The 12,581-nt window shown below is 49.2% G+C and overlaps 3 protein-coding genes across 3 annotated transcripts; 1 reads left to right on the top strand and 2 right to left on the bottom strand.

Annotated features, from left to right (window-relative positions):
* Positions 1-515: 515 nt before the first annotated feature.
* F5B22DRAFT_643489 (uncharacterized protein) lies at positions 516-1,873 on the bottom strand (the record flags this gene model as incomplete). Its single annotated transcript, XM_047978279.1, has 3 exons — positions 516-1,035; positions 1,120-1,495; positions 1,597-1,873. The coding sequence occupies 3 exons, from the start codon at positions 1,871-1,873 to the stop codon at positions 516-518; spliced, it is 1,173 nt and encodes a 390-aa protein (XP_047833925.1).
* A 2,244-nt stretch (positions 1,874-4,117) lies between these two features.
* Positions 4,118-5,531, bottom strand: F5B22DRAFT_643490 (glutamine synthetase; the record flags this gene model as incomplete). Its single annotated transcript, XM_047978280.1, has 4 exons — positions 4,118-4,148; positions 4,210-4,463; positions 4,531-5,208; positions 5,337-5,531. The coding sequence occupies 4 exons, from the start codon at positions 5,529-5,531 to the stop codon at positions 4,118-4,120; spliced, it is 1,158 nt and encodes a 385-aa protein (XP_047833926.1).
* Positions 5,532-10,078: 4,547 nt separating this feature from the next.
* Positions 10,079-12,518, top strand: F5B22DRAFT_510037 (uncharacterized protein). Its single transcript, XM_047972523.1, has one exon. It carries the CDS (start codon positions 10,523-10,525, stop codon positions 12,356-12,358), a length of 1,836 nt encoding a protein of 611 aa, XP_047833927.1. The 5' UTR covers positions 10,079-10,522; the 3' UTR covers positions 12,359-12,518.
* The last annotated feature ends 63 nt before the right edge of the window (positions 12,519-12,581 follow it).

Below are 12,581 nucleotides of genomic sequence, written 5' to 3' on the forward strand. Positions count from 1 at the left end.
TAGTGTAGTACAATGCGAAACCGTAGGGTGTGGTGCATGCGATGACTCACAAGGTCTAAGCAACCAAGATATATCTGAGTTGATATATCCTATGCAAGACACCTCACAGTATTTATGCTGTAGCCTGAGATCGGGATCCGTGCCCTTCGCTAACGAGCGAATCAAGTGGTAGTGTAGTTGCTATGACCCCGGAATTGGGGCTGAACGGATCGTACGATGGTGGATTTGTCCTTTCCTTTACCGTGGTGGTAAGGCTCGGTGATGGAGGTGGAGGCGGGGGCGGGGGCGGACTTGTAAGACTCGTCTATAATAGATTGATATGTTCTCCTACCTCCGCTCACCACTTCCATCTTTTGACTCGGGTTGGGGATTCCATGGATATTTGCTTATGTCATCTGTGAACAAAGGACGCAATGGCGGATATAGCGAAAAGAGCACACTGGTATAATCAAAGGGTATCAACGCTACATCAACATTTCATCATCATCGTTACGCATGCCTGCTTGAACGCCATGTCACCGGGGTAAAGACGGAGGCTCTGAAGAGGGTATCAGCACTGAAAGGTGGCCGGTGCCAGTGACATCTATCGGGGCCAGCGAAGGCGGATATTCCGACGTCACGCTCATCCCACGAGTCCTCTGTCCTGATACGGGCACCAATGGCATCGAGTCCTGAGTCGAGAGATCATCGATGGGTTTCTTTTTGCCGCTAGAACCAAACGTCTCACCTGAGAATGGCGTCTTAACTTCCCTTGAGGCATCCGTGGACGACCCCCGTGACCAGATCCGTCGATACACGTTGCTTAGCCGCTGGTATGGATGGAAATCCATGGCGCGTAGGAGAGGCGAGCAGGGAGGGAGATTAGCGGCCCATACGCCGAGCCAGAGCTCCGTTACCGCCCAAAATGTTGGGTTGAATACCTTGAGAACGAGGGGTGTCTGGTTATCTGGTGGTGGTGTGTACGCAAAGTTGAGACGTCCGACTGGATAGGAGACGATTAGGAAGATTAGACGAAGGACGCTGGCTCCTGTGGATCTACAGTATAATGTCAGCCATGCGAACGCGGTGGGTAGAGAAAAGGAGGACCTAGTGGAAAGATGGAGATGAGGCATAACTCACACACTGCCGAGGAAGAAAACGAAACTCGTAGCCCACTTCTTGTTCGACGCCATCTGTAACCGGCTAATATAGAAAAACGGCAGTCCCAATAATGGCAAATCCGTCGCGACACTGGTGACTGAGAAAGCCAGTAACAGCGCGCCTCGGTTTCCGCATCGGTGCAATGCAATCGTCTGATCGAAGCCCCATATGAGCTCGGGATGGGAACCACAAATCAGCACGTCGGCGATCGTGAACACGACGGCCCAGATGAATACGATCCATATCAATGCGTTGTTAACTCGGCGGAAGCTCTGCCATACGCCGAAGATGCGACGGTAGAAGAATAGGATCGAGAGCTTGACAGCACCGAACCCTGCCTTTTCAATGACGATCACTGCAAAACTCGGAGTTAGTTACCATTGATTTTAAAGCAGCACTTACAGGAAGCGCTAGAAGTTGCCAAAACGACAGGTAACTGCCATGGGAGCTACTTACTAGCCCAGTCGATTTGATGTGCGATGATGACCATCTGGGTCCTCTCGTTCGGGTCCTTAATGGCCTCGCCGCCAGTTCCTTTCAGCGAATTATAATATTGAATGCCGTTGCACGTTATCGCGACTGCGAGGCCGAAGAGCAGCAGGTAATCATCGGGTCCCAAGGCAACGCGCGCAAAGGAGAGTCGCACCCATAGTCGGAGAGCCGTCAATGCGACGGCGACGCCCATGAACACGGAGTAGATGGGAATAACGGTCGACGGGGGGTAGTACGACATGATGAGACACGGTACTCTTCTTCTGCCGATTGTACTGCATTTGCGTTGGACGGCGGATGATGACGATAATTATGGTGATGATGACGGGATATCATATCTTGAAAGGAGAATTCCTCTTGCGCTTCAGGAGCGGATGAACAGGATCTCATATTTTCCTGTCTTTCTACTTCTGTGTTGTCACAAGCACAGGGGAGGGTATCGAAGAGGCTTGCATCCTGCTACTTGGTATCCTAGATTGGCAATTTCTGACGCCAGCTTTGCCACACTCTGTACATCGCCCAGTGAGTGAGATGGCTAGCTGGGTGCCGCCATGTGAGATTTGACAAGCCCCTCATGGACCGGGATCAAGTCAGCATAAGAAAGTAGAGCGAACCGAGACAAGCTTGAAGGGCCAACTCTCACAAATCCTGCCTAAGTTTGAGGCGAGTGAAGGTCGAGAATCCTCCCGAAGTAGTCCTTACCTCCTTCCTTCCTGTTCGTTACGTTATTTCGTTTTGGGACATCCCGTGCCTGCCCCGAGTGATGGAAATCAGATTTGATGCTACAAGCCCTACCGTGCAGACCAGGTAGGAACGTCTCTGGACGTCGCACCTCCTTGGTGCGGGCAGGATCAGTGGGATCCGAGAGCTTGGGATCGGCACTGAAGGAATAGCATCAATAGGTCCGCGGAGAACGGTCTGGCCAGGGGCAGCGCCGCTCTTCGCCCATTCATTCGCCCTGTCCTGCCCTGCCTTACCCGCCTGTCTGGCGCTGGCGAGATGTCCAGCTGTCTGTCATCTTCGTGCACGTGTGACCATGCAAGTCAGCATTTCCTTCTTTACACACTCACCTAGCGCATTTTCGTCCCTGAAACAGACCTTTCTATTTACTTATTTGGGTGTTTGATGCGAAGCGTGGCTTGCTTACCTCACATCCAGTACATTGAAAAATGCCCAAAATATGAACCTGGGCAATTTGGCGGCTGCGTCTATTCGCTAAGCCGCCGTTGTTCGAATCGTGGTGGTGGTGGTGGCTGATAGCAAGCGCCAAATAGATAGCGCTCTTCAGGTGTAACTTGTTTGGGCTAGGGAACCATGTTGGCGGGCTGGTCTAGTGTAGACAGACAACTACCCAAGCCAGTATATTTTTAGCACCTCGATGCATATCTTGGGACAATGTGCACATGGCATCAGGTAGAAGGCACAAGCCCTTTTACCTACACTGACTGACTGGGAAATGAAGATGTCAATCTATGTAGACAGCTGCGGCCTGTTTTGGAAATACTATGTAGGTATCAATCAGGATTTAATTACCAAGATCTGACAAAGTTGTTTACTACTCTTCTGTCAGCCTACCAGCCCCCTGCGATAGCTTCTGAAATGTCCTGTAGGATGCTGTCGCTGATCGTGTGTGTGGATGGATGAAACCCGTTTCGTACACCTAGTGAGTCCTGCTACAAACACAAATACACGTTACACATGAAAAGTCCTTACGTCTATGCACTTATATATAATGTGATTTCCTCGGACCACCTGCCTAGAGTAGTTTTTTACAGACCTGTCAGATCTCAAAAGAAGCTTGTCATCCGATACACGAGTTCTTGATTTCTTGGCTACAAAATCCGTCTGCCTAGAGACTTGGAGACTTAGAGACAGAGTGACCTTGGATGAGTAGTCAGGCTGCCAAATACGTGTAATACGAAGTGCCTCAATCCTTTCGCAAACTCTGTATCGTCCACAATCTTAGGTGTCAATAGGCCATGCTTCATTTCATTCATTCCATTACTGTACAGTAAGACGTGTAGGCCTCTAGCTTACCAGGCACCTACGAGAACCTGGGGTTGGTGGCCGAGGGGTTTAAAGACATCCCCCACATCATCGTAATCTGGGGTGATATGCTGACATGTGGTTGGGACTTTTGTTGCCTTCTACCTATCAGATCCCCAATGAGGGAAGAGACTACGTCATTTTGATGCTTATAAACTAACTGGAACGGGGGATTTTGGTTATAATAGTACTGGAGCGTTCTCTGCAACGCTTGTTTCTAGGTATGGTCGTCGCTCGACGTTTTTGCAAGGATTCACCCATGGTTGGCATCTTCTGGCTCATGTCGGGGACAGTGCAATTCACTTTCATTCAAAAGATTCCAACAGCATTAGTCTGGGTATCCATATAATCATAGTCATTCATAGCACACCGGCTAATATTTATGCAACAAAAAGGATTACAGAGTTAAGCAAGTTTTTTACTATTGGGTATAAACCATTTACTCCTTCGCGGGGCCGAAGCATGTCTCCCTGCAAGACAAATATCAATAGCTGTTTCGAAGGAAGGGTTTCGAGAATGACTGAAACTTACATCATGATACCAGTGATCTGGTAAGGATCGGCATTAGAGGCAGGTCGTCGGTCCTCAAAGTAGCCGTAGCCCTTGGCGGCACATTCTCTGGGGATACGAATAGAGGCACCACGGTTGGCGACACCGAAGCTGAATTGGTCGATGGCACCGGTCTCGTGTCGGCCGGTTAGACGAAGCTCGTTGCCCTCACCATAAACAGCAATATGTTCTTGGTGACGACCCTCAAGCTTCTTGATGGCGGCCTCAATGTGTTTCTATGCAAACGTTAGTATATGTCCTAAATCGCCCAATCCATTACCTAGTCCGTAGATTGAAACGTACCATGCCACCCTCAGTGCGCATCTCCTTGGTAGAGAAGTTGGTGTGGAGACCAGCACCGTTCCAGTCGCCTGGAATCGGCTTAGGCTGGACTGAGATCTTGGCACCGAATTCCTCGGCAACACGGTGGAGAAGGAAACGGGCAATCCACAAGTGGTCACCCATCTCAATACCCTCGCAAGGGCCGACCTGGAATTCCCATTGGGCGGGCATAACCTCGGCATTGGTACCGGAGATCTTGACGCCAGAGTATAAGCAAGCCTTGTAGTGAGCATCGACAATATCTCTGCACATGACACGGCCAGCACCAACACCACAGTAGTAGGGACCCTGGGGAGCAGGGTAACCGTTCTTAGGCCAGCCGTAGGGCCTGTCCTCCATGTCGAAGAGTGTGTATTCTTGCTCAAGGCCGAACCAAGGCTTGTGCTCGGCGTGGGCCTCCATTAACTTGGCGCACTCATAGCGGTGGTTGTACTTGTTAGGAGTACCATCGGCATTCCAGCATTCACAGAGTACGAGGATGTTGGGAACACCGCGCATGGGGTCAGGGAAGACGGCAACGGGTCTGAGGTAGACATCGGAGTTGTCGCCGGGAGCCTGGTCAGTGGAAGAACCGTCGAAGTTCCACACGGGGAGATCTTCCGGCTTGAACTCTCCACTCTCGGGAATCTTGGTGATGGTCTATGGAAGATGTTATGTTAGTGGGAGGCAATCTATTGACCAAGCAACCGATTGATAACTAGAATACAGTCCGATGGTCCAAGGGCACCACTTGGCGAAATCTATGTGCTAATGATGACCAGGCGGACCAAGGAATGACGCCAGTTTTCGGGCTGTTTCAAGTTGGCCTGCAGGATGCTGCAGAGCTCAGGACCTTGAGACGGTGGGACAGTGACGCAGGGCGCAGTGTGGGCGCGCGACAGGTTTGTCTGCGTCGAGTTGCAAACGGGTGAATACGTCGAGAAGGGCGAGATCGGACCAATGTATCCCGACCAATTTTCCATTTTCGACAGTTGCCACTACGAATTGCAAGGGTCCCATCATTCCGCATGATGCCGGCTGCTGAGGTGTGGGGTTGACTGGCTCAGCCTAGAGGGGTGCAGGAACCAGCTTTGGTAAGGCACCGGGTCGTTCTAGAATAGGGCGACGAGATACCGGAGAAATGGGCCAAGGTTTGACACAAAGCGATCGAGTAACAGAAACGTCGGTGATTCGGCAGAGATAACGAGAGAAAAATTTCAAAACGTACTTTGCTCTTAGATCGTACGTGTCCAACGGCGTCGATCCAGATGTACTCGGCCATAGCACTGCCTTTCTGGTCGAGCTTCATGTACTTGAGAAGCTACATTGGCAGTAGAGTCAGCACCCGGTTCCCAAATATTCGCGTAGCAAACGGAGGCCAATGTCACGGGCCATGGCATGGCGTAAAGGGTTCGGTAGGGTGGTTGCTCACATTCTCAGTATACGATACAAATTGACTTTCGGCCTGGTTGGCAAAGGATTCTGTTAGCAAATCGTCTCGTAAGAAGAGGGGTAATTGGCTGGCGATGAGCGGCTAGTGGGGTGGCAGGCGCAGGAAGACGTACCATTTTTGCGGTTGTGTTTGTGAAGGATGGGTTGAAATCAAGACTGGGGGTATTATTGAGAGGACGCGAGACACGCAAAGAGAAGCAAAGTATCGCAAGTGATGCTGTTGCTGGATGAATTCCAAGGTTGAGAGGGAGCGAGAGGGCGGGAGCAGGCTGGGGAACAGCGCGGGGAGCTGAGGCCTTTTAACATGGGCTGACCGTTGTCGGGAGGGGCGTGAGAGGGCAGAGGGCCGAGAGGGCGGCTTTGTGAATGATGTCTGTACTTTGTAAGTAAGTGAATTGGATTGTGTCTGATTGGGCCAATGGGAGGCAGAGATAAGGACGATCACAGCGGCCAGGTACTATCACTGCTCACTGCCCCCTAGCGTCGTATTAGGGGTGTTAGGGGGGAGCCTGCGTAGCCTAGCTGTGAGCTAGTCTAGACTCTCGGCGCACGCGATGCCTCTTTGTTCTAGAAATAGAGAAAATAGCCTTCGATGAATCTCGTATATACCGCATCATTTACCGTCGGCACTGCCTGCTACAGTGATCTAGAGATACCTGTATTTTGTTACGAGTATTATATAGGTATCAAGTACCTAGGTGTGCTTCGAGATACATGTATGCGTAGCGTTGTGTATGTATGTACCTAGATATCGTGATATCCCGGTACGTGGTGTAGCATAGGAGTACTTCGTAGGAGCGTTAGGTATGACGCCTGGTTCCAGTTCTCGACAAGCTCGCTGCTGCTGCTGCCGCCGCCTCCTGCTTTGCCCGCCCTCACCACAAAGTTGGGGGGCCGCAGTTCCACCGAAGTCACACCTTGGCACGCCTACGCGGTAACGATTGATGGATGGATGAATGGATGGGATAGATGAGTGCGTGTGGGTGGATGGGTGGGATGCATTCATGTGGGGTGGTCGTTGTACCACGGCTCAGTACTTTTTTAGGTAGTCGAGTGGTGCAGTATCTCGAAGTCATGTACCGCATCAAGTCAAAACCTCTGCAAGCTGACCAAGTTTAGAGCACATCCGTGACCATCTAAACCTACGGTAGGTACATATGTATTGTACCACTACCATTATTACTATCAGAATGTCGTCACTTTCCCCTGTGTGATCTTTCCAACCTTTCCAATACAATGATGAAATACAAGATAGCAGTAGACAAACCTGCCCGGCTTCAATCGGCTCTCGCCCCCAGAGTCACGTCATGCTTGCCTGCGACTACAAATGAACAAGACCACCCCGGTAGGACCCTTGTCTTCAGATTCCAGGTAGGAAACAATGACACGGAGCGGTATCGCAGGTACAGGTAATGCGGGCGGTGCGGACGGTATATGGCCCAGTCTACACTACATAGTACGGTGAGATGCCGGTATGTCTAATCCAACAAACAAATGCATGTACTATATATGTCGGCTAGGTCCACTTGAAGTGGAATGTGAGATGTTGAGATGTTGAGATGTGACAATACTACAATCCTTATTCATGTTTGTCTGGACCCGTATTGATAAGTACGGACTGGAGAGGCCATACCTCTACCTACATAGGTTATTAAAAAGGCACACTTTACCTACATAAACCAAAATAGTCTTCAAGGATAAGGGCAGTAGCCCATTCTAGGTTTAAGAACCCCCAATTATCTAGCGCGCGTTAGACATAAGTAGACTCGCCTCGTAGCCACCGCCTCCTATGTGATCCCGATCGTTCGGTGGCTTCTTAGCCCGTGCCCGCCCACAACCTAACTGAGACAAATCATTTTACATGTATTCTGTCTTAATGATCAATGCCTCTTCGGATCAGACTTGAAGCGTGCTACTGCGTCTAATAGTTGGGGAGTTGTGGCACCAACCAGTTGTTCGGCGTTGACGTCTTGACGCCTTGACTTAGATCGATTACAACAGCAATTGGCTGATCAACTGTGTGGACATGCGCATTACGTGTTTTCTGTGTCTCAACTCATACATAGAACCTATATTCATTCTCCTACTGATTTATTTTAGTTATCTAGTCTAGTCAGTTATTCAATGCCGATTCGCGACTCACGGCTTTCCTTGCAAGACTGCCGGAATAGATAATCCTTGCCAAGGGAATGTCCCCAGCAAGAATGAAGTCGATTTTCCAGGTTGATATGAACTTGGGCACCATCACTAACTCTTTCACCGGGACCATCAACCTAACGTGGGGTCAGGCTCCGTTTTTCGGCGAGCCTTCGAGTCAGAACTGAGACATCCGTAGTCAATGCATTAGACAATTCCAGGCTCTGGCGAATGGAACATCCAAAGTACCTGCAGAACTACCACCTCCCTTCCCCCTTAACGCCCCCCTCCTTTCGCCCTTCTCCTTTTTTTTTTTTTTTTTTTTTTTTTTTGAGTATTTAACGCACGCATCAAATGAGTAGTATTGAGGCTTAGGTCAACATTGGCTACAGTGGACCGGTTATTGTGATCGCTGAGCCGGCCTGCATGGGGTTACCCGGACTCCGAACCAAGAGGCGCAAGTCGGGTCAGCAATACTATGAAGAGCCTCTCGATTTTATATACCCAAACTCCTAATGCATTTCATTTATATTTATACACCTTGTACGGGCGACACTGTACGCAATACATATCCATTCAACCACCCCTTTATGTTTGGAATGTACCAAGACACAAGAATGTACCATCCCAACATCCATATCTTTTTGGATCTCACAGGTACCTTCCATCATGTCGTTCCTCTAGCTGTCAGACGGATATAATGATAGGTTGTTCTTTCAACCCCACGATGCTCGCCCCCAACTTAGCTGGGGTCACTTGTTTCGCTTGACGGGAACTTGACAAATGGTTAGACTACAGTATGCCGTAAAATGTAAACCCCTGGTAAAAATGGAAGGAATAAATGGTGTACTCGAAGCTGATAATCTGCCCGTCCTGTCAGCCCACACACACACACACACATACATACACAGCGCGCACGCGACAACCCCTCCTAGTTTAACTAGGTATGTAGTTAGTCTGAATATTTTCATCCAGATCGCGGGGTGAACAGGGAGTATGGGACGATTCGTGATCCTATCAAATTTGTCTATTTGCTGGTAGCATTCTGTTATCGCGAGGTTCCCATTGGTGGTGAGTCGTTCAGCTGCAAGGGGCGTACTTAGAACCATCCATACCAGAACATAGAAGATAGAGTAATGCCAAGCTTGACTTTGCGCTAGAAGAGCCACTTGAGCAAACAAGCTTCCTGTGAACTGTTGCTTCGGCTAACGGAACAAAATGCAATTTCGTACCCGTTACGAAGTCAATAATCCCTCATACAATGTAAAGGCGGTGCGTTTTCGGTGTGGTAGTATGGTCTTATAACTGACATGTTCACCGCTTCCGTCCGAAAGAACCATTGGCTTCTCGTTGCTGCACAAGCAAGCCTCCATATTCGGCAGGCAAACAGACAGACAGGCAGGCAATGGAACGCAAACGATGGTACAGCTGCAGTAGTACATAAGATCTGCTGGTCGGCTGCTGGAAAGCAACACTACCTAACAAGCATTCTTTTGTGTGGAAATGATTCACTGCGATGTAACATGATGCATGCTTACCCCTTTCTCAGCTGCCTCAGCCGGGAGGTGGTAATGGCATACAGTATGCTGCGGTATCTATACTAATACTACCCAACGTGGTTGTAAAATAGCTTACTCGAAAATCAGAGAATAGGAGGACTAAAGACACCCTGGATTGAATAACAGGACGATTACTCATCAACGCAACATCCATGGACTTGTGGGCGTTGGTTGTTGTAGTAACATATTGAATCGGACCTGCACGATCTCTGAAGAGTTCTACCGATAAAATCACTACCTATCCACCATGCACTATTCTATTCAAATATGGATTTGGCCTTACGAATTCAGAGTTCGCCTGAACACTGGCGATTGCATCAGGGGTTACTGGAATCTGGTTTGAGTGATCATATCCCGAGTCCGAGATGAGGTGAAACTCTGTACCAGGTCACAACTATGCGATCCTTGCAGTACATAAAGCAGGAGCAAAACGAGAGGTGGTCTTGAAGAGTACCTTAAGTGTCGGAGTGAGGATGCTATATGCCTACCTACTATATGGTAGGTAGTCACGGGGCCTAGAAACCCTAGGATAGTGATTTGGCAGCCTTACGGCACGTACCTCTCTGGTGATAAAACGTATCTATGTGGAAATGTTGGAGGAAAGAAGGAAAGAAGGAAAGAAGGCCCAGTCTCGGCGGACGGGAAGGAACTCTCAAGAGCGATGATGCCTGGGTGGCGAGGGACGCACATGAAACTTCCCGAACAGTCAAGACTTGACCATTGTCTCTACGATCAGAATCTCTAGACACAAAACATACATCAATACTCCGGAGATATTATTATCGCTTTGCATTCTTTGAAAAGCATCTTTATGCTTGTGAGCAAGTATGAATTGGACTGAAGGCAGCCTTGCTCGCCATTCTCGAGGTAAGCAGCGCAACGCATTGATTGCACGACAGAAACAGCACTTTGCGAGGGCTCGGAGTGGTCTACTCAACACGCGACCCCAAAGAGGGCCTCCTTCAATATCTTTTCTCCCGTCCAAACCGAACCCGGATTTAACGTCGGAATCAACACACCGAACCCCCAAGCCTTGGAGCTACGATGAAAGGCTTTCTACACCTCCATTACCACCTAGCATTCGAGCGTCTCGGCAAGAACACCCGACAGATATACTTGATGTTCATCCTGAAGAGGTACTTACTAGCTTCAATCGGCGGAAAAGATTGCTCGAGAAGTCGGATTGGGCTGGGTTGAAGTTACAGGAACCATTGAATATTTCTTTCCCTGGCCAGATCTATGCGACAAGGAGATGGTCCAAAATTGCCAGCCCTCGAGACAATGCGTTGAATGAGTCGCAAAAGCTCACTCTCTCGTATGAACATGAGCGGTATAATCAAGAGCAGTCCCGTCACCTCAAGAGATCATCCATGAGAATTCAAATTGGCAGCCAGGAGATACAACCAAGTATAGAGACTTGCTCGCAACCAAGCGCCAAGTGGTACATTCTGGAGCCAGACTCATCAGCCCATGAGGCTCCCTACCGATCGATAGCGGCAAGCACCATACAGAGTTCTGGGCGCGCAGAGTATGGGGATAGGAGTGCTAGTTCAGTCAACCGTTCTTTGATATTATCCTGCTGTTTTAGCAGAGACCAACCTCCTGTCAACGTGATCTACTCATCCCCAGCTATCATTGAGCCGGTACCTCGTCGTTACTTCCATTCCAAGACTCAGCAATGGCTCTCGCCCAGTTCGGAAGATGGAGAAAGTATACAAGTCGAAATTGAGCGACCAGTTCGACCCGTACCACCATCACAAGCATCGGAGAATAGGAGATGGAAAAATTGGGTTTCATATGAAAAAAATTCAGACCTACTGTCCGATAGCGCTGTGACGGCTATAGCTACATCGGAGATTCATGCTCAAGACTCGGAGAGCAGTATCATCACCCTACCATCTCATCTTCAGTTCCGGTTACCTAGCTTTTGTCTCTCTAGTGAGCCAGATGCGGCACTCAGGTACAGCGGAGCTGTACCCTCGCCCGAGCCCTCGCCTGAGTCATCCCCAATACATGTTAGCAACAGAAGTCCTAAGGGAAGCCATGATATCCATCCAGCTGGGGAATATCTTCCAGGGAAATATAATTCACTGCCGTCCAAAAGACAGTGCAAGCCTGCAAAGAAACGGGAGAGCACAGATGATCTAAACGAGACGTGGCGTAAATTTGCGTATGGGGAAGGTGAGGATAGTGAAGAGTTATTAAATAATGCGTTTAAGGAGGCCGCGCATCAAGCAGCTGTGGAATTACGACCCTCTGACACCTCTGACAGCGCGGATATGTATACAGAAACTGCTGCGACGTGTGGGACAGAGCTATCTCCTGGAGATCGCCAGGATGATTACAACGAGACATCTTCCGAGAGTCACTTACATATGAGAAGGATGACATGCTCAGAGGCGGCATTAAGCACGATCGCGACGGTTGGGTCTTCTGTCGGGCTGTCAGCTAAATCTGCGTCATTCGTCTTGCCAAAATCCTTTGTAGGAAAATATGCGGACATTGAACGAACCCCAGCGGTTCGACCTTTCAATGCAGGTATGTCGAGAGATGAGAGAGGGGGGAGAAGGAAAAGGAGGAAGAAAATGACTACAGACGGTAGGACCAATATTCGGTGCTTACCTGATTTTGATGAGGACCCGATCGAAGAGATTGAGGATTAATTCCACCGAATAAAGAAAAGCTTATAGCCGTCTTGTGTCTGGAAATATTCTACTGTCATCGTCGAGTGCTCATCCGATCTGATGCAAGTGGCGGAAGATAATTGGTGTGATGATTACGAGAAATTACCGATATCCGGATCCATCGGGCTAATTAGTGCCAAATAGGCATGTCAAAAATAATTGGAGAGTTAAGACTCATCGACCATTACTTTCTTCTCTTTCA

This window comes from Xylaria bambusicola (genome assembly GCF_022495145.1).
Source record: "Xylaria bambusicola strain CBS 139988 unplaced genomic scaffold F5B22scaffold_7, whole genome shotgun sequence".
In the NCBI taxonomy this organism is placed as follows: domain Eukaryota; kingdom Fungi; phylum Ascomycota; class Sordariomycetes; order Xylariales; family Xylariaceae; genus Xylaria; species Xylaria bambusicola.

What these genes read in the sequence shown, in the direction of transcription:
- F5B22DRAFT_510037 (XM_047972523.1), top strand. Translation starts at nt 10,523, where the DNA reads ATGAATTGGACTGAAGGCAGCCTTGCTCGCCATTCTCGAGGTAAGCAG.